This window comes from Pectinophora gossypiella, chromosome 15, assembly GCF_024362695.1.
Source record: "Pectinophora gossypiella chromosome 15, ilPecGoss1.1, whole genome shotgun sequence".
Lineage (NCBI taxonomy): Eukaryota > Metazoa > Arthropoda > Insecta > Lepidoptera > Gelechiidae > Pectinophora > Pectinophora gossypiella.
The window spans coordinates 8020589-8042655 of NC_065418.1; the positions used below are offsets into that span (position 1 = coordinate 8020589).

The 22067-nt window shown below is 38.6% G+C and overlaps 1 protein-coding gene across 2 annotated transcripts; it reads right to left on the reverse strand.

Annotated features, from left to right (window-relative positions):
* Positions 1-888: 888 nt before the first annotated feature.
* On the reverse strand, positions 889-11848 carry LOC126373414 (H2.0-like homeobox protein). 2 transcript variants are annotated; one of them, XM_050019572.1, is made up of 3 exons: positions 11588-11848; positions 2130-2344; positions 889-1624 (listed from the first exon to the last, which is right to left on the reverse strand). In XM_050019572.1, the coding sequence occupies exons 1-3, from the start codon at positions 11805-11807 to the stop codon at positions 1463-1465; spliced, it is 597 nt and encodes a 198-aa protein (XP_049875529.1). In that variant the 5' UTR covers positions 11808-11848; the 3' UTR covers positions 889-1462. The 2 variants fall into 2 exon arrangements, with proteins under 2 accessions (XP_049875529.1, XP_049875528.1); XM_050019571.1 differs by having other exon boundaries at positions 11573-11848.
* Between the last annotated feature and the right edge of the window lie 10219 nt (positions 11849-22067).

Sequence of the window (22067 nt, forward strand, 5' to 3'; positions counted from 1 at the left end):
ATAGCTTCAGTATTTTCAAATTTATAAAAAAAAACAGATTGCGTTGGCTCCATATTTTAGTAATGTTATATCGCAACTTTGAAATATAAATTATAACCGTCCTGTTGTTTACGGATTTGTAAACCAACATACTTCACACATTGTGGATTGTTTTATATTTGTCAAGATTGTAGTCAGAGTAAAGTGTAGTTGTCACTTTCATCGAGCGCTAGTGATTTACCGGTAATGTAGATAGTTCTCAAGCCCCAAGCTCGTTTCAACCTAGATTATGGATTATGTACTTATGCCAATTACAGCTTCATCCCATTGGGGTCGAAACATGCAGAGTCGCTCATGACAGCTTTAAATATAGAGTCTTAGTTAATTAAAAGTTATTGGAAAATATCATAGTTCTGGCGAATATTTTAACGTACTTACTAAGCTTGCCACTTTATACTTGTTTTACCTGTCATTTCATCAATAATATTTCCTCCACTCGATTTTTGCCAATTTTATAAATATTTTTTTTATCATATTGTAAACCTGCCGGGTGTGCATGACAACCTCGCCGCGCGCGGCGCGAATTGTATTCAATATATCGAGCGCTTGGACCTATAAACGATACAAATGCTGTCTACGTAGATGGACGTCAAACGGCTATTGGTCGGAACGCTCAATATAATTCGTGCGGCGCGCAGCGCGGTTGTCATGCAGACCCGGCTGATTTCCCTAAAGGAATTTTTGAATTTCAATAGTATTTTTATCGACAATTGGTACAACTACAATGTGAAGTCTCAAACCTTCCCATCCCGCGAAAAGTGTCAGAAAATGTTGTATTGGCAACTAACGCTATGGCTACTCCCCTCCGGTACTAATGTATAATGCTTGGAGAAGTTGTTAGGGGAAAGAGGTCCAGGCAGTTGTACTATGTTTGTGTACCGATCACAGTGCCCCGGTACTCGCTGCGCTGATTGGCCATCGTTGTAGAACATAGCAGAATTCGAACGTTACGAACATAATAGAGGAGTCAAGGAGCAAAAACGTGTAACTTACAAAAAGTGCATTAAATTACAAAACAGTTATAATTCGTAAAATTGCTGTTGTTAACGCTAATGCTACAGTACATTTTAATAAATAGGTAAGTATATATTATTTATTGTCGTTTGATTTATCCGAATTATTCTACATAGTATGATCCTATGTTTAGGCCAGCCTTATAATTAGCTTTTATAACAATTTAACAACTTACAAGTTATAGGGTACGTTACCTACTAACAATTTCCTTTACATAATTAAAGATGTCGTTAATATACTTAGCGCAAGAAGGCAGTAAATGACCCATCACTTTTGTTCACTCAGTATCGAATGATTCCCGAAAGTATCTTTCACAACTAAAGTCTTGCGCACAACAACCTCTCTTTAAGACGTGAAAGAGAGATCCCAGAGTTACGATAGTATTTGCACTTTGCACACGTATATTGTTCTAATCACTAAGAGTGTCCACATCGACCTCTTCATTGTCGTCATTGGTAGAGGAGTCCGGATCTCTGCCGGGCCCCGCCCCTGCCGCCGGCCCTGTCGATATCCCGCGCCCTTCCTTCGTATGTCGCCACTTCATGCGCCGGTTTTGAAACCACACTTTGACCTGTTGGAAGAACGTTCCATTATTTATTTCGAACATTTTAAACGTCAATATGTCTTTCCTTCATTGCTGCACTCCAATATCAGGTAGTGAGGGGCTAATCATCAATTACTATTACGCGGTTCATCATCTCTTAGGATTTCGCACCTATTAAAAGCTCCGAAAGTGGTCTTTTAAATGCCTAAGTACTTACTTGTACTTACCCACCTAATTGTGAACAACATGCGTGTTTTTAATTGAACTAAGTATAGGTTAATACTCTGATTTAATAATAATCATATGACAATCAACCCAGAGTGCAAGCTTTCTTTCCACGATTTTATTGTCGTATCCATCCAGTTTCAATAAAATCAACCTTCTGAACGCGGGTTTGCGTTCAAACTGCGAAGCGGTGTGACGTGACGTACTTCAAACTGCGATTTACAACTCTTTTGGTGTGCCCGAAGCCTCTAAAGCAGCAGTAGTTGAGTACATATGTAAATGTAGCGTTAACAGAGCAAAGTAATACCTGAGCATCAGTAAGTCCCAGTGTAGCAGCAAGTTGTCTCCGATCTGGCTTGGTGATGTATTTCTGAATTTGGAACCGTCGCTCGAGGCCCTTGCGCTGCAGGTTGCTGAACACAGCTCGAGACCACGACCGCTTCCTCTTGCCCGTGGATGTGACGTCACATCGCGGCGCTGACGACTGCGGGGGAGACGATGAAGGGAGGGGAAGGCGGTATACTGGAAAGAATGACAAATGTGAAGTAAATGGTTAGTATTAGGTACACATGCGAAATACCTAAGTCTGTCTGTCTGTAACGTCTAAACCGCTGGACACTTTTCATTCAAATCAAGGACCGACATAACGTACTTTTCAATTAATGGACTCAATAAAGCTGGAGCTTCCCAACTACCTAGCTTCTAATTTGCCAGGGACAGGCCCGATTTTGTAGATTTCTTTATAGGTATCGTTTAAAATCCGAAACTTCTTGAGAGGCGCAAATAAATACATAGGTATGGGGAGAGTCTCTGCTTACCCCGGTGAGAAATAGGCGTGAGTTTATGTATGTATGTGTATAAGTGAAACCCGTCATTGACTACACTTAATGAATATTTTCGAGTTATTCCAGAGACGAACAAAAAAACAGTCTTTTATAAATTAACGTTGATTAAAATTATTGCTCTTTTTCTTTTTTATTATTTATTAAGTATTTTGTTAGCATCAAGATAGGTTACCTAACAGATTTATTATGTTTAGTACTTAACTACTTATAGGTATTTTATTATTTATTTATTTACTATAATAATTATTATTTATTATATTTTAATGATAGTGCTTATTACAAGCATACATAACTTAGCTGCAGAGGAGGGAGTGTATACACCTCTGCCTACCTCTTCGAGAATAAGGGCGTGATGTTAGGAACATGTTGTTTGTTATGTTATATGTACAGTCATGAGCAATATAATGTACCCACTTTAGGACTCTGTCGCACTAACATATTTGACATTTAGTGAGACTTACAGTTCAATTTGTCAAAAAAGTGTAAATATGACATGGTACCAAAGTGTATACATATTAATGCTCGTGACCGTACGTATTTTTAAAGCTTCTTTCTGTATCTGCAAGTGGTGGGGTGTGACTGGGCGCTGTCCTTTAAGGATTATGAGGGCTTTTATATTATGCCATACTTACTATATTTATTCGTAACCATACTATAACATTTTACTTATCCATAACTTATTTATTATTTGTAATTTAATAAAGTAGCAATTTCTTCCAATCAACTTTTGGGAACAGATATATAATCAATTGAATAATGCCATGTTAACACCGTACCGAATACTGAGGGGGATGATTCAGCTCATAATTCTGAGTTAATGTGGAAGTGCAAGTGGAATTTTCCGTCGCAAAGTTCATGACTTTTTTGTGCTTTTTTAATTATTTTTAATTCTATCCTTTTGCGATGGTAAATTCCACTTGATACCTATTAATACAGAATTAGGAGCTGAATCATCCCCCTCACTATTCTTTACAATGTCACCTACACCCCGTACAAGTACGTACAGGTACCCGCAGAGTGGGATATTAGTAACAATGTAACGAAAACTTTGAGGTTTGATTCAGACCAGACCATGATACTGAGTAAAGTGGAATTTTCCGTCGCAAAAGTATGGAACTGAAAGTAATTAAAAAGAACAAAAAAAGATTCATGAATCTTCCAACAGGAAATTCCACTTGATATCAACTCAGAATCATAAGTCTGTCTGAATCATCCTCAAAGTTTTTGTTACGGCGTCACTAACATCCTGTAGATAGGTACATTACCTATTATAGGAGAGCAGTTTACCTTTTTTGACGTGACTTATTGTAGATTTGCAGCAGGTGGCATTAACTACTTGGCCGGACAAATGGGGAGCGCTGAAGGCTCTCACCCGGTACAACGTTTAAGACAACAGGCCTGAGGGTGCCCAGTTGGGCGCGAACCTGAGAAGTCTGAGAGGAAAAATATTTGAAAGAATTAATCGACCCTAGTGTGTCGATAGCGATAAGCGCTGATTGAGGGAAGTCGTCGACCACGCCGGCGGGGGAGCAGTTTACCAATTTGACCCGTATGTACATTCTATGTGTTATACATAAATAGTTTTATAACTCCTTCGAGTAGCTCGATGAGGGGAACATAGAGAAAAGGCGGATTTATAGAATCACTGAGTTTATTTTATATGGCACACAATTCAATTCAATTTTTCAAATTGATTTCTCAAAATTCTCAAACTATATCTATGTAATATTGCTGGAAAGGGCAAAATTCGTAATTCTTAATGTTATGTGGGCTTCTAAACGAGTGTGCCATATTTAGGCAAATATACCTCTATGTACGTAGGTATGTATGTTTTTCCACGCATTTCTCAGAAACTACAAATTAAGAATAATTTAATTACAAAAAGTAGTTGGTGAATTGGGAAGAAAGTAAGTTTAATGAAAATCGGCTTAGTACTTTTAAAGTTATGGTCAAAAAACATAGAAGAAAAACAATGATGTCGTTGATGTCAACACCCTCCGCCTCCGTGGTCTAGTGGTTAGAGCGTTAGGCTCACGATCTGGAGGTCCGGGTTTGATTCCCGTTGGGGACATTATCGAAATCACTTTGTGAGACTGTCCTTTGTTTGATAAGGACTTTTCAGTCTTGAATCACCTGATTGTCCGAAAAAGTAAGATGATTCCGTGCTTCGGAGGGCACGTTTAGCCGTTGGTCCCGGCTATTAGCCGTAAAGACACCTCCACCAACCCGCATTGGAGCAGCGTGGTGAAATATGCTCCATACCCTATCCGGTTTATTGAGGGGAGGCCTGTGCCCAGCAGTGAGACGTATATAGGCTGTTTATGTTTATGTCGTTGATGTCATTTGTACGAAGAAATCCCTTCATACAAAATTAGTGTTAATAAGCAATATGAAGCCGTTAAAGGTCATTTGATTGCTTAGTGGGGAATAAGTATGGGATTAAGTAGTGCAAGTTTCATCAAAATCGGCTTAGAAGTTTTAAAGTAATGGCAAAAAGCATTTATTTGCTTTGCATTTTTGATACAATAACAATGACGTCGTTGATGTCTTTTGTATGAAGAAAGCCCGTATCGGTGTTAGTAGGCAATTCTCAAAAGAATCGTGTAGTTAAGTATCATTGTAAGTTAAAGAAAATTGGAAAATGGTCAACGGGTGTTGGACGGTACATTAAACGAGTTATATCTACTCGTAGCCTAGCCTTTTTTTTGACGTGACTTATTGTAGATTTGCCGCAGATAGCGTAAACTACTTGGCCGACAAATGGGGAGCGCTGAAGGCTCTCACCCGGTACAACGTTTAAGACAACAGGCCCGAGGGTGCCCAGTTGGGCGCGAACCTCGGCTCAGGGCGTCGTCTGAGAGGAGAAATATTTGAAAGAATAAAGCGATAAGTGCTGATTGAGGGAAAGTAGCCTAGCCTAGACAGTAGGTAGGTACCGTATATTTAATGAGGGACTTTACAGGTTACGTTCCTCAAAAACAATATAGATGGCGCTGTACAGATTTTCCTTCGTTTAACTTTGTAGTTTTCATGGATAACAGACATACCTATGCATCTTTTATCATTGCTTTTAAATGTTGACCCTTTTTATTACACCCAGGCATAATTACATCTTCTACTTATTATAGTTCTGATCAAAATAAAGAGGACCAATATTAGGTAGCAACATAATTCTATTCATATTATGAACTCATAGGTACCATTTTTTTTTGTTTCGTTTTACTTTACGCCTTCGATTTCCAATATGATGAGCGGGGTAATAAGCTTGTTAGTTACCTGTCAGAAGACATCTCCATGTTGTCATCAGGTTAGACAGGAGATGACAACTTATCGAATTCTACCTACGGTTTGCTTAGAATTTTATGCGTTTTTTTTTCGCGGCGAGGGTATTGGTTACTACACGTGCGGAAATTTTAAATTGACTTTTTTCACTAAAATTGGTTATTTCTCAAAGGAACTGTGTTGTTTTTGTGCTGTACTGTGCTGTTTTTGTGCTGTGCTGTGAGTATTTAGTGTTTTCTGTTGGTGATGGATGTGGAGGAGCCCCCAGATGGGGGCGGCGATTCTTCTGAGGAGGTGCGTAAGGGCATCAAACGTCCTAAGGATACATCAGGGGAGACTCCGCCTAAACGGGCTGGCGTACCTCCTGCGGCCTCAATCCAACATACTTTTACCCACCCAGATTTTGATCATGGGTCAAAATTAAAGTTCAGTGAACACGATGCTGCCCCATTTATAGTCCACGTATCTCGAGTTGAAGAGGATCCCTCAGCTGGTCTGACCATAAGGCTGCTTAAATTTGCGCAATTTCTATATAAAAAATCCGTTCAAGGAATTGCTAAGGATGGAATCAGGTCCGCCGGTCGCAACCGAGTCGTTGTTCAATTTGTTGATGCCAAATCCGCCAATGATTTTTTAGACAATTCATTGCTCTCCGAGAATAAGTATAAAGCAGTAATTCCGTCATACCACATTACCCGCATGGGTATAGTGAGGAACATTCCTATTGATTGGACCCTGGAAGAGCTTGTACTTGCCCTGGAATGCCCACCTGGTTGCCGGGTTGTTAAAGCGCGACGTTTGAATCGGAAGTCCGTGAAGGATGGACAAACAGAGTGGGTCCCGACCCAAACAGTTGTTCTAACATTCCTTTCGCAAACCCTCCCAGAGAGAGTACTTTGTTTCTACACCTCCCTGCCTGTAGGTATATATACTTTGCCTACTATCCAGTGCAACAATTGCTGCCGGTTTGGGCACATAAAGTCTCAGTGTCGATCAAAACCTAAATGCTTTAGGTGTACCCAGCCACACCCTGGAGAATCTTGCACAGTCCCAGACGAAAAAATTTCTTGTTTGTTTTGCTCTGGTTCTCATCTTGCTACATATGCAAATTGTCCCGAACACTTGCGACAGAAGTCTATAAAATTAGTTATGTCCGAGGAAAGTATTCCTTACTCAGAAGCCTCTCTTCGTTTCCGTCCGGTTCGTCGCACTTTTCGCGACACTGCTGCTGCAGAATCCACTCCTCCTCGCCCTCCTATGAGCCCCTTGTCTCCTACTTATCACGCCATTGAATCCCCTCCCTCCACTCCAAGATCAACTACATACAGGAAAACTGTGGTCCGCAACCGCTGGTCCCCGGCTCCTGTAATTAACGGGTATAATAAAGAATTTCATTCCCAAGCTACAGCCACCCCAAAGTCCAGTCAGCCTAATGGCTGTGCACTTATCAACTCGAATCCAGAAGTTTCCTTCACTGACGACGACATTGAATTAATGTGTAAATCATTAATTCACATTCTTTCTAGAAAGGTCAATCATTTACCGAACAATATCGCAGTAATGTTGCAACACTTAAGAACTCTCTTACCCTCTATTTCTTCCACTCAAAATGGCCACTCTTCTGCAGTGGAACAGCAAGAGCATTAATCATAAGAAACATGAAATTATCAGTTTAATAAACTCTTTTAAGCCTTCAATTCTAGCCATCTCGGAGACATGGTTGAAGCCGGGTTCTCGTTTTAGACTTCCAGGCTACTCATGTCTCAGAGATGATTGTGACAATGGGAAGGATGGTTGTGCTCTCATTGTCAAATCTTGTGTCACGTATTCCCTTATTTCTCTTCCTCCTCATTCACCCTCTTTTAATATTGTTGCTGTAAGAGCTTTGAATGTTTCTTTTGTCTCTGTATATGTTCCCTATGCTAGATCTCCTATTTTCAAAGAAATTGATTCAATTCTTTCCAACTTGCCCCCTCCCCTGGTTGTGGTGGGAGACTTTAACTCTCATCATACAATGTGGGGTTCTAGATCCTGTGACTCATTAAGTTTTTCTCTTCTCGACGTGATGGACAATAATGACCTATGTCTTCTCAATGATGGGTCTCCGACTAGGAGAACTTCCCCTCTTCAGAACCCAAGTTGTGTTGACTTGTCCTTTGCATCCCCTTCTCTTGTTCCTGGAACTTCTTGGAGAATCCTTTCTTGTTCTCATGGTAGTGATCATCTTCCAATCATTATTTCTTTCCCTCATTGTGTCTCTATATCTCCCTCTCCTGTGCCTCCTCTCCTAAAGTACCGCCTTTCGAAGGCAAATTGGCCAGAATTCTTGTCCTCTGTTAAACTTGGCACGGATTTGATGCCAGAAGTATCAGAACTAAATTATATCCAGCTCTATTTTGATTTTATTAATATATTACTTACTAGTGCTAATTCCTCAGTCCCTATTAAGAAAGCTCCAAAAGATTATCTCCCCTCTCCACCCTGGTGGGATTCAGATTGCACAGAACTTATCATAAAACGGGATGAATCTGAGGAGTTATTCTTAAATCAACCGTCTTACGAAAATTATATGTCTTTACAAAGAGCTAATGCTATAACTAAGAGAGAGTTCTCGCGAAAAAAACATGGGGGATGGAGAAGCTTTTGTGAAGGCTTATCTCCGCGATCTCCTCTTTCCTTGGTTTGGAGAAATATGAACAAATTCCGTGGTTCTTTTTCTAATCATTCTCCCTCCTCCAACGACTGCTCTTCTTGGTTGGATGACTTTTTAGACCATTTAGCTCCCTCATATGTACCTTCAGAAGACTCTTTTCCATGTTTTGCTTCTATCTCTTCTTCTGATCCCTTGGATAATCCTTTCTCTTTTTCTGAACTTTCTTCTGTATTAAAACACCTTTCTGATTCTACCCCTGGTGTGGATGGTATTCCATACTCTTTCATTATTAAAATATCTGACTCTTCTAAAAAAGTTCTTCTTTCAATTTTTAATAAAATTTTCGAGACAGGAATTATTCCTGATACTTGGAAGCAACAAATTATTGTGCCAATTTTAAAGCCTGGCAAGGATCCCAAGGTTGGTTCATCATATAGACCTATCGCTCTGTCTTCCGTGCTCTCAAAGATCATGGAACATCTCGTCAAAAACAGGTTAGAATGGATATTAGAAAATAGAGGTATTTTATCTAAAACACAATTCGGTTTCCGTAGGGGATCTGGAACTCTGGACAATCTGAGTATCTTTTCGACCGAGGTTCATTTAGCCTTTTCTAGAGGACAGCACCTAGTTGGTGTTTTTTTGGACATTTCATCAGCCTACGACAACGTTCTTCTCCCGCTACTCAGGCAAAAAATGCTCAATCTGAGTATTCCAGCGAGGATGGTGAACTTTATTTGCAATCTTTTCATGGCCCGTTCCATTTTTGTCCGCATCCAAGGTGAACTGTTACCCTCTAGAACTGTTTGGAAGGGTTTGCCTCAGGGTTCAGTCCTGAGCCCTATATTGTACAGTTTATATACATCTGACTTGGACAAATCAGTGGACTGTTTTTGTAGCATACTTCAATATGCAGATGATATAGCCCTCTATTATGCTTCGGATAACATTTCAGAATGTTCGGTTCGCTTAAATGCTGCCATCCGCTATCTCAATGAATGGCTTTCATTACATGGCCTTACTCTTTCAGCATCTAAGAGCTCTGTTGTGGTGTTTTCAAGAAAGAGAGATATTCCTTTTATTGATATTGTTCTGGAGGAAGAAAGCATTCCTGTCTCAGATAATGTTAAATTTCTGGGCTTATATTTTGACTCCCGGCTTTCTGGTGTCGAACATCTAAATTATATTAAAAATAAATGCGAGAAAGGTGTAAATATTCTTCGGGCCCTTTCTGGAGTCTGGTGGGGATCTCACCCATATACCCAGAAATTGTTATATAATGCTGTAATACGCAGTCACTTTGATTATAGTTCTTTCTTACTTGAACCTTGTAATAAGAAAGCCCTTGCTTGTTGGGATAAGATTCAAGCCAAGTGCCTACGAATTATTTCCGGAGCGATGAAATCCTCTCCTATCAATGCCCTTCAGGTAGAGTGTCTTGACCCTCCACTGCTTCTCCGTAGACAGTACTTATGTGACAGATTCTTCTTCAAAATTGCCCAAAATTCTTCCCATCCTCTAATTTCTTGTCTCACACAACTATCTAATCTTATTTGCTCTTCCAGGTATTGGTCTCATAAACAATCTCCATGTCTGTATAATAGTTTTAAAAAATTTAATGAAGGTCCAAAAATGTTCCAATCTTCCTCCAACCCCATGTTTGGTTTTGATTATGAGGCTTTAATCTTTCAACCTCAAATCATTCTGAACATTGGTATTGTCAAGGGAGACCCTGCTGCAAATGTACAGTTTAATAAAATTGTAGAGGATAAATGGAAAGGGTGGCTTACAATATTCACCGATGCTTCTAAGGAGTCTGAAGAAGAATGTGTAGGCTCAGCAGTATGGGTCCCTCAGTGGAAATCCTATTTAAGCATTAAATCCCCACCAAAAACTTCCGTATTCACCGGTGAAGCAATTGCGATTTATGAAGCAGTAGTCATGGTTAAATCTCATCAGCTCAATCGAACTGTTATCTTTTCCGATTCTCGTAGTTGCCTTGAGGACATTATGAAATTTCCATTCCGTTCAAAAGAATTACTTCCAATTAATTTGAAAACTCGTGAAGCATTATACAATTGTCATGCACTAGGTATTGAAGTGGTCCTTGTTTGGATACCTGGGCACTCTGGGATAAAAGGGAATGAACAGGCGGATTTATGTGCCAAGTGGGCCATTCGCTCCAGCGGTGAGTCGTACGATTTTTGTTATGCCCAAGATTTACGCTCCCGTGCCAAATCCGACCTCTCCGAGCAATGGAATGTCACATGGAATACTTCTCGACTTCGTAAGGGAAAATACTATGGCGAACTACAACCTGATATCCCAGTTAAACCTTGGTTTTTTAAGTTCCGCGAAGCAAGTAAACGCACTACTTCTACTATTATTCGTTTGCGACTTGGTCACAACTGTTCTCCATCTTTTTTGGCCAAGATAAGGGTGCGGGACCACTCATTGTGCGAATGTGGATATGAAGAGGGTACCATTGATCACATTTTTTTCAATTGTCATAAATACCCTCTTTCTCTGTATGATTTCTTGCCCAACTTTATCCCTCGCCCTACTAATATGTATAGTGTATTATCTTATGTAGATTCCCCTTTTATAGATATTTTAGTTAAGTACATTGAAACTTTTAATATTAAACTTTAGTAATTGTTATTTATTTTATAATATGTAGTATAATAATTACTATATCTACTAACTAATGTGCTTATGTCTGTTTGTTCCTAGGTTACACAACCGATCATTTGGCCTAAACTTCTGGAGCTCCTGTACACTGAAAATGTGTATTTCCCAACCCTGACGCTGGCAAAATTGTCCCTGTTGACAGAAGCCATTTAGGAGAGAAAAAAAAAAAAAAAAAAAGAATTTTATGCAGTTTGAATGAGATTTCTTGACTCTGCAAGACTCATTATCAAGCACCATTAGGTAGGTACTAGTATTTATAAGAAAGTATTTTGAACACACCTAAGTGATACCTACCAGTAGTAGGTCTAAGCGCCGGATGCAGATGTGCGTAAGACAGCGGTAGCGGCAGTTGCAGCAGAGGTTCGTCTCTGCAGCAGCGGTACAAAGCCGCGACACACCCAGCGCACGGCGGCTCACCCTGCCGCGACGCCTGCGCACTCGACTTCGACTCACTACTCCCCAATATACTCTCCACACTAAACTTCAACTTCCCATCACTGTTCAAAGACGTCATTTCACAAAACCACAAAAAATCCAACAGAGATGTTACCGTCACGACTGTATCTGAAAAACTGACAAGCTTTTTGACTTTGCCGTCGCAAGCGCAGCCGGTGGGCGTGGCCTTTTGGACCGAGCGCTCTGATTGGTGCACCTTGAGGAGGCGCGGCCTATTAGCACCCTTATGGAGTGAGCATTGAGTGATGTTATAAACAATACTGCAGTTGCTTACGATAAACAGGCTCTTTAATGTGTTTTATATGACTTTGCAAGTATAATTTAATTTTATAGCCACCAAGTTTGCGTCATTCGTCAGTGGTTTCGCTTACTTTAGGATTTGTTACACTGATAAATTGTATACCGAGTTCATATCGTTAGGTAATTTGATTACCTATCTACCTCCTTTCTCCGTCTCAACAAAGAAAATCATCAATCAGCCTATCGAACTTGCCAAGTTTTGGGCCGATACAATTTAGTTTGCCATCGACACGATAAGAAGAAGAGCCTATCGAACTTATAACCATTTAGCAAAACTGTTACTCATTTCTTTGATTATTTTCTGACGAAAAAGTTAAAACACCAGTTTAATGACCCCGACAAATATCACACCTAACCAAGCAAGTAAGCACCTTATTCGAAATGTAAGTAGGTATGTTATGTTATGTGTGGGTAGGCCCGCTACAAGGTGGACCGACGATCTGGTGAAGGTCGCGGGAAGCCGCTGGATGCGGGCAGCGCAGGACCGATCGTCGTGGAGATCCTTGGGGGAGGCCTATGCCCAGCAGTGGGCGTCGTACGGCTGATGATGATGTTACAGAAAAGTAATACTTAGATATTGATGTTCCTGGAATATCGAGGGAATGTTCCTACTTTGGGAACGTTATCGACAGTAAAAAGACGCAGGAAGCTTTATTACCTAACCTTTAAGCAGATAACACCAGAGTACAAGAAAGAACAATTTGAAAGAGAAAAGCAGGTAGTGTCTTTACTGCTTATTAAAGAGTTTTTACAACGGCAGCTCGGGAACGGCACATCAATGCACCTAACTAAGTACCTACCTACCTATTACGTTTCTGTAATGTACCTACTTACATTTAGAATAAGGTGCTTACTTGCTATAAGGACAACCTCTATAAGAATCCTTATAAATTGAAAATGTAAAGATTTTTCAACGTAAAATCTTTAAAATAATAAGTAAGTAAGTAGGTAGGTATACTTACCTTATCTAACTTTATAACGAATCCGACCATCAGTAACTTACAAACGTGATGTTGATATGGAACTTTCTTAGCTTTGACTTTTCATTTCTGGCTATGCATGAATCACTAAATCCGGTCCTCAAAAAGTTAAAAAAATACACCTGAAACAGCAAAAATGTCACCAAAATTGGTCATATCTTTATGCACCTACCTATGAAATGAAAAGATAGGCCTATTTACTGCTTAGGGGTAAGATTGGAGATGCAATTTCCTACCCCTATCACATAGTGCACCAACCCTCTGTCTTCAAAACAAACTGTGCAGAATCCTCGAATAGTTTGAGAAATTAACAGACAAACACTTGATTCAGCCACACAGAATAACCACCAACTGTTGGCTCTAAAACTGAAACGTTCAGTTTATTTTGCCTGTCGAAGAACACCTGCGCTGCGTCCGCGGCACCCGATATAGATCCACTTATTCTATCGATTCTATATCGATCCCTGTTTACTCGATTGTTAAATCGATTATCTGGTCTAATGGGTATTAGCCACATAGTGATCGAGTTATGAGATTTCAGTATCTAGATTTTAAAAGTTCGCAAGGGTTTCGATTAGATATGTATGCACATGCAAATGGACCGACATGTAGGTATACAATTAAACTCTACAAATAACACAGAAACTAATATGAATAATTTCCTTCAGCAACCAAGAAAAGCAGCGTGGTTGAATGGAAAGTAGGGTTTACTTACCTACATTCAGTTCCATATTCGGTTGGGTTTGATTGATGCGACAAATTTTGTATACCTACCTACGTCCCCGCACAGTTTTAGACAGTTTTAAATTACTGTAGGTATTAGCATTTAGACTACGTATCTACAATTAAAGTATTTCATTGAAAGTTAAAATAAATTATTAACAATAAGTAGGTACTTACTTCAAATAGATATTAAATATACCTAAATCGCCTTACCTATTTCAAATGGTACTTATACCACATAAATCAGTGCTTATTTCAAGTGTAGAGTCGCTATCGATAGAAGATACAGATTTCTTAGAAATATACCTACAGGGTGAAACTTAAAGAAAAGTAGCGTTCACAAACTCAAAAAAAAAATGGATTATTGGAACGCAATATCTACTTAGAACGACTTTAGTATTCGAATACCGTGCTTCATACACTGTCACGGTTTTGTAGTCAATTGTTGTCCTTAGACACCTAAATATTTAAGTAACACCTACCTAAGTATTTAGACTTTCGCTAGTACTCATACTCATACTCATACTCATTTATTCATAAAATAAAACTAATTACAATTACAATTATTTTCGTACTAATTTTGTAATAATTATTGAATATTAGATTTTATATTTTGTAGCCGTGGTGGCCCAGATGGAAGAACGGTTGACTCTCACTGTAAGGTCGCAGGTTCGAATCCAGCAAGGAGCTAAACCTATTTTGTAGGCGCGATTTTCGAAATTTTTCTTCGCATTAATGTTTGGATCATAAATGATTATCACGTGCTCAGCGGTGAAGGAAAACATCAGTGAGGAATGAATGAATGAACACATTCCCGAGAAATCCATTTTTCGGAGATATGTAACCTAACGTGTACCTATTGGGCTGATTTTCCCTTCACGGGTTGGAAGCCATTCACACGCGATTCGATCACAGCCTTGTAACCCAAAGCACACGGGGCGATCATGAAACACGCGTCTACTGCGCGCAGATACAGCGATACAGACGCACTGTAATCGCTCGTGCGTGGCTCGTAGCCCTGCCCCTACTCTGCTCCTTTGTACGCGCGTTTGTATCGTTCCAAACGCGCGTATACGCGCTTTAAACTCGCGAATATGCTTGTATCATCAATGTAAACGCAACAATCAGCATCTACGGCGCCGAAGACGCGCGTTCCAAAAACGCGCGCCTTCTGGAAACCGGACTTGTCAAATCTTCAGGTTAGGTAAGCGGACCCTGTGAAAACGGGATAACGCTAGGGAGATGATGGAATATTAGATTTTATATGTTCTATCCAATATGCAATATCCATGCGCTCTACCTACCTCTATAAGCAGAGCCTACACACACATACAGTACTAGTAATGCTATTGTGTCAGAGATCACGATCACACACGTGCAAGAAGGTAAGCGCAGCTGCAGAGGTGCTAAATCAATCAATTGGTTAGTACCTACCTACTGATTTTATGCGTTGTACTTACTTACCTACCTAATGTAGGTAATTACATTTCTTACAATAGGTACATCACATAAAGGTCTGAATTTTTACAGAAGCGACTGTTTGACCCTACAACCCACTAAGGGGAAAACTACCGAACCCTATGCAGCTTGAGGTCGCATACCTACCTCCGAAAAATTTCCTCACAATGTTTTTCTTCACTGCTGTGCACGTTGATAATAATTTAAGATTAAGGGTGGTTTTAATAAACCAATCTCAGCTGAGACTACTTACCCCTCAAGATCATGCTCAAGTCCCTGTTTTTATAAAGAACTGTCACATTGACATGATCTTGAGAGCAGTCTCAAAGCTGAGATTAGTTTATTAATACCACTCTAAAACATGAATTCGAAAACCATTGGTTTGAACTCGTACTGGATTCGAATCTGCGACCTCACAGTGAAAGCCAACAGCGTTCTTTCAAATGGGCAACCAAAGCCTGCTCTTTTTATGAATAACAAGTAAGTAATTTAATAAATATTTAAGTAATTATCTCTCGTAGATAGCGGGTCCCACTGCTGTGCATATCTTGTCATCGATCAAAAGATTCTATTATTTAGTGGATTTTCTACACCAAATAATGTTTTATACTTCTTTAATCCTTTGCATTCCGTAGTTAGCTCGTACACTACAATACAAATGTTTCATTAAAAGAAACAGTGTTAAATGAGGTAATTACACTGAGTAATCAGTAAACGTCGATATACCACTGGGCTCGAATAATGTGTCTACTTATAATATGTATGAGTGTTCTTGTTAAGGCAGTCTAACGTAACAGCGACTTAAGTATGTGCGAAAGAAATTATATACTGACCCGTACATCATTCATCACATAACATAACATAGCGTCACGTCCCTACGTATCCCGGAGAAGCAGTGATATATTATATAAATACACCTACCCTTTGCTAGCTATCTATGTTTAAGTCCCTAGGTCTATTGCCATTAATCGGCCACAAATCGTGGAATTCACGTGATATCAATTATCCCCAAATGCAAATATTCCCGATGTACAAAAACTCTTTAATAGTAAGGACATTCGCTTTTCTTTTCCAATTGTTCTTCCTTGTACTCCGTTCTTATATGCCAAAAGGTAATAAAACTCTTTTTTACATAAGTTCATAATACACATAATATATAGACAGAGTTATTTTTTCATAGTTCATACATACATACATAAACTCACGCCTATTTCCCACCGGGGTAAGCAGAGGCTATAGAATTCCATTTGCTTCGATCCTGACACACTTCTCTTGCTTCCTCCACATTCATCAATCGCTTCATAGTTCATAATTTTTCATAAGTTTTGCGCCTGTTTACTGTCGGGAACGTTCCCAAAGTGAGAACATTTTCGGGATCGGCATTCTCATAAGAAACCTTCTCCATACGGCTATCAAGGATTTTTCATGATCCATCCATCTCATCTAGGGTTGTCTAGGTAGCAATATGACTACCTATATTAAAGACTAGATATAATTTTACCTAGATCTTTTTATGTTGACCTCATCGTAAAATGACTCGATCGCAAAATTTGTAATCTAAAAGCAAAATTACTACACATTATACAATAAAAATCATGATTGCCACGTAAATAGCTATGGCGGTGCATACATTAAGAATGGCTCAACCGGTTTAAATAATTTATTTTAATAGAATTTTGTTGTATTCGTAATTTTCTGTCTTTTTAGTGAAAATTATCTTTTTCGAACATCCCCAGGAAGTGTCGTAAATTGCGGTTTGTGCGATGGGTTGGTAATTGTCCTCTCTACCAGTCGCAGTGCCCTTACCTGGTCCATGTTGATACTACAATACTAAGTACTTCTGTATTTTTATAACACCACATTATTTTGTACGAACACATGGTAGCAATAAAACATTTCTATTTCTATTCTATCAAGAATAATAAAAAAATAAAAATAAAAAAAAGACAAAAAAAAATCGTACCTACCTATGTTAATGGTTTGAAAACCATTAAGTTACCTATAGGTACCCAAAAGGCTGCCAAAAATGTACCCAGCCCTTCAAATTAGAATCACAATCCGGAACTTGGAAGTTTACGAAGATTTATTAAGTCTGCTGCTGTTTGTATGACAATAAACGTCGTTGTAAATGTCCTGGGGCGTCTACTGAGCTACGCCACCGCATTAAAAAAGAAATTAGGCCATTCGACAGACTGTATCAACAAATAGAACAACTTCCTTCGGAGGGCGATGTCCTATCGAGATTCGAATCAAATACGATGTTTACCAATCTAAAATTACACTCGTAATTGTGTATCAAAGTAGTGTTTGAAAAGAAGCACCTGTTTTAGAGTATACTGTTTAATTATTGTAGCCAAATAACATTTTAATTTATATATATGATAGTATGCGTACCATATATAGTATACCTATGGTACGCATACTACCACAGGTACGCATAAATACCAATAAAATAGAGTTAAAGTTCGTTTTGTTTTCACAAACTAAGTACGCTAAGTCGTTTCTGAATATTAATTCACTTTAGGAAACGATTTTATTATAAAATAATACGCCTTAAGTATACGTATTATCTTTATTGTTAGAATTGTGCTGTTGCAGTGTTATTACCTATTCTCTATTAATATTTATGCATACCTAATATATAATTGTTCAAATATATTTTGTTTATATATGTAACTCTATCTGATAGATACCTACATTGCTTATTTGCGCTATGAGTCATGTCAGCTTCGCGGGATCCAACAGACGGAAAATAAAGGAGCGACTGAAAAACAGCGTCTGTTTCTTCGGAAATAGACACAATGCTGAGTTCGTGTCCTATTCACTGCTGTGCCACATTATGTACTGAGTTTTAAAAATTGTTTTATGATATTTTGTTGTTTTTACTCTGTTTGTAACACTTCGTATGTAATGTGTCACAATTTGTTGAATAAACATTTTCTCTCTCTCTCACCTATATTGATGGGCTTTTGTTACTAATGACGGACAATCCAGGCTACGTTCCTTAAAAAAATATAGATGGCGCTGTAAAGATTTAACCATACTACATACCAGCACCATACTACTTTAGTTTTTTTCTTTTTTTTCCTTTTTTTTCTTTTTATTTCTTTTTCTTAACCTTCTAATTTCATGGACAATAGACATATGTGCATCTTTTATCATTCTTTTTGGGTATAAATGACGACCCATTTTATTACACCCAGGCACAATTACAATTTCCACGTATTATTATTCTGATCATAGTAAAGAGAAGCAATATAGGTAGCAACATAATTCTATACATAACGTGATCCAAATATCAAGCAACAGTAATTTTGATACATGCTTCTTCCAATACATTGCATTTTTGAATAATTATCTACCCGAGTAATGAGAAAATAGGTAATTTAATTATCACGTCAAATCTAGACAGCGCCATCTATACTATTTAAATAAGTTATGAATTTACGATGTTTTACTGAGGGTTATTAGAGCTTACGAACAGCTAGTATACCATGACCTTTTAAAACTTTTAGGACGCCCGAAGTTCCTACAGCAGGTTTAGACCTACGATTCGGGCGATTAGGTATCTACTTATCTACCAGCGTTTCAAACTACGAAATGTTGCAGTCTGTGGCAAAGCTTTTAAATAACAATTCTGAATCAGTCGGTGATAACCGCGTGGATAGCTTTTTAACAATCTTCAAGATAACACATCTACTTACTGTTGATAAAATCGATCGACCTAATATCGACTAATACGTTCTTTGACAGATTTAATTCGCGCATTAAGCCTATTTGAAACTGTATTAATAAAATGTTATCATATTGAAATATAATTACTCACTCACGCACTTATTGTATTGAAATGGTCGTTTTTATTCCTAAGTGCTATATAGACTATAGATCCCATTTGATAACCAGTTCACGCAGAGGGTGTCAGGAGCGGAAAGCTAGTGCCATAATATAACAAAATTTCCATATTAAACTTGTATCATAATTTCACGCTCAATCGAACTCAAAATATCGACCACAATCCGCGGAACGGTACACTTAATTGGCAATAAAGTAAGTATTCACATCTTCACGCGCATCACCGACATATATCACGGTGTATGCGTCGGCGCATAAATTTGTCCAATTTTAATAACATTCCGATTTCCATCAATATCTTTGTATCAATGAGGGAGATGCGATACAACGTTCAGATTATTTACACAAATCACGGGCTCATATTGGGTGTCGGTGTCGTAATAAATATTAAATATCGACGCAGTTAAATATCGCCTTACAGTTTATGAGGGCGCTTGCCGACATGTTTACGTACAGGAGGAGGCAATCAATTGGCCTTTCCTCCTTTACATATTTAACTTGGCGCATTTTTTACGTGTTCCTCGTGAATATGCATCGATTCCGGTATGTTCATGGGAAGGTATCATATTAATACGAACGATTGGTTATCTAATCTGATTTACATTGTGAATTAGTCTTGGTGAGATCGTTTTAATAGGTATTTAATTTATTTAGATTAATATATAATATTCACTAATAACTACTTAGATATACACTGACTAGATGGCCAATATCAAAGCCGATAGGTACTTACCTACTTATAAGTAGTCGGCGTTGAATAAGTTCGCTTTAAAATGGAGAAAATACTTGAAATAAAATATGGGTTTTAAACACTTTGCATGTATATAACTGACGGACCGTGGTAGCTCAGTTGGTACAACGCTTGCCTCTCACTTTGAGGTCGCAGGTTCGGACCCAACACAGGACTAAACCAATGATTGTCGAATTTGTGTCCGAATTCATGTTGGGTTCATAAATGAATCGTGAGGAACCCATATTTCCGAAAAATGCATTTTCGGAGGTATGTGACCTAACCTGTATTGGGCAATTTTTCCCTTCGCGGGTTGGAAGGTCAGACAGGCTGTCGCTTCTGTAAAAAACCGGACCAGTCAAATATTAAGGTCAGGTAAGCGGGCCCTGTGAAAAACAGGATAATGCTAGGAGGATGTCTATAATTATACACACTTATATAAACTCACGCCCGTAACGTCTAATGGGGTAGGCAGAGCTACAAGTAAACAAAGACAACATGAAATAAAATATCAGTGAAGATTCATTAAACAATAGACACCTATTAACATAAATCTGACCAATTTAGACGACATAATAAGTAATATCTATTTCTTTCGCATGCAAGGTCATAGTTATTGCTTTACTCGAAGGTGCCATAAGTGGCGATCACTAGTAAAATACATTTTGATAATAATTTTCTCAAGTGTATATTTCCAACTTCAGAAACAGTATTTTTCTACACAGTACCTACCTACTATCTGGACAATTCGCCGAAACAGATGGTAAAACAGATCTTAATCTTCTACACGCATAGGTTCCTGAACTCGACGTCTGTCATCCAGTGGAGTAACTCTGGCTGACAGACTTGCAGCCACTTTTAATACTAATTATGCTATTTCTTCATTTTTTCACACGAAACTTATATCTGAACCATGCATTCATAAACAATATGGGTAGGTACTTATCTAAGTATATGTACTGTGATCTTGTGGTTTTCCGGCTTAATTCTCAAACGGGGAGCGCCGGTTGCAATTTGGTTACCGGATTTGCACCAATGAGTAATAATTTGACATAAGTACAGTTTTCACTAACACATTTGGCTCGATCATTATAGACGGCGATACGGCTCACCACCTATTGGTCGAACAGAAAGCTCGGTGAGGCGTGGGTACTTAGTTCATCCTGCTATGGATGTACTTCTGACTAATTGATATAGTCGTGAGCTTGCGTGGTCTTGCCTCACCCAACAGAGTCCACATGATATCAGCGTCGTGGTTCACGCCGCGACTTGCGCTGAGTGAGGCCCTTTTATCTCAGGACATTCGTCACCACCTTATGATAATTTCGACGAACATCCGTTTTGCTTTTTGTAATTTTGTTTTGTGGAAATTTTAAATGATGTTATTGTGTTGTTTTTATGTGGCGTCCTTTTATAATAAACTATTTCTATTCGATCATTTTAGCTAATGTTACCTATATCTTGCAGCACGCAACTAGTGAACTTCTGCGGCGATATTACCACTAACATCTCACCTTTTGCTCACATATTGTTAGTAAAGGGCTGTAGGTCGTTAAACACCGCGATAAATCTCCGGAGCGACGCCCACAGCCTCTCGAACACATATTAATATTTAATTGTAGGCGCGATATCATCACAGAGCATAACTAACTGTTAATAAAGTGTATTGTTGACGGGAATTATCCCCATAAGTCTGCCCAACGAGGCTGCCCGGCTGTATTCTATGCAGCTGGATTTGAGAATGAGGAATTTCCAAGGTAAGTACGTTCCTTAAAAACAATATAGATGGCGCTGTACAGTTTTCCTTCGTTTAACCTTCTAATTTCATGGATACAAGAAATCAATCAATCAATAATTCTAGAAATATGCGTCCTTTATATTTGTTTTTTTTTTGGATATAAATGATAACCCTGGCGGATCGAAGCGGAAAGACAACAATTTCTAATACGATTGCCGAATATTATAATCGAAGATGTCGGTTTGTATAATAGTATCTTGGCTTGCCCATTGTCGGACAAGGCTAGGGTGCCATATAAATATGTAAAATTGTGTTTACGTAGGCGATAATCTAGGTTAGTCCGATGGGGTGGCGTGGTCAATGTTCGACAAAACCCTCTTTATAAAATAAAGATTAAAAAAATATATAACCCTTGTTATTACACCTAGGCACAATCACATCTTCCACCCATTACTATTCTAATCATAATAAAGAGAAGCAATATAGGTAGCAAGATAATTCTAAACATAATGTGATCCAAATATCAAGCAACAATTA

What these genes read in the sequence shown, in the direction of transcription:
- LOC126373414 (XM_050019571.1), bottom strand. Translation starts at nt 11,807, where the DNA reads ATGACGTCTTTGAACAGTGATGGGAAGTTGAAGTTTAGTGTGGAGAGT. An exon ending in TACTGGTAGGTATCACTTAG is followed by an intron (nt 2,345 to 11,572) that starts GTGTGTTCAAAA and finishes CATTCTTTCCAG; the next exon opens with TATACCGCCTTCCCCTCCCT. An exon ending in TGGGACTTACTGATGCTCAG is followed by an intron (nt 1,625 to 2,129) that starts GTATTACTTTGC and finishes TTCTTCCAACAG; the next exon opens with GTCAAAGTGTGGTTTCAAAA.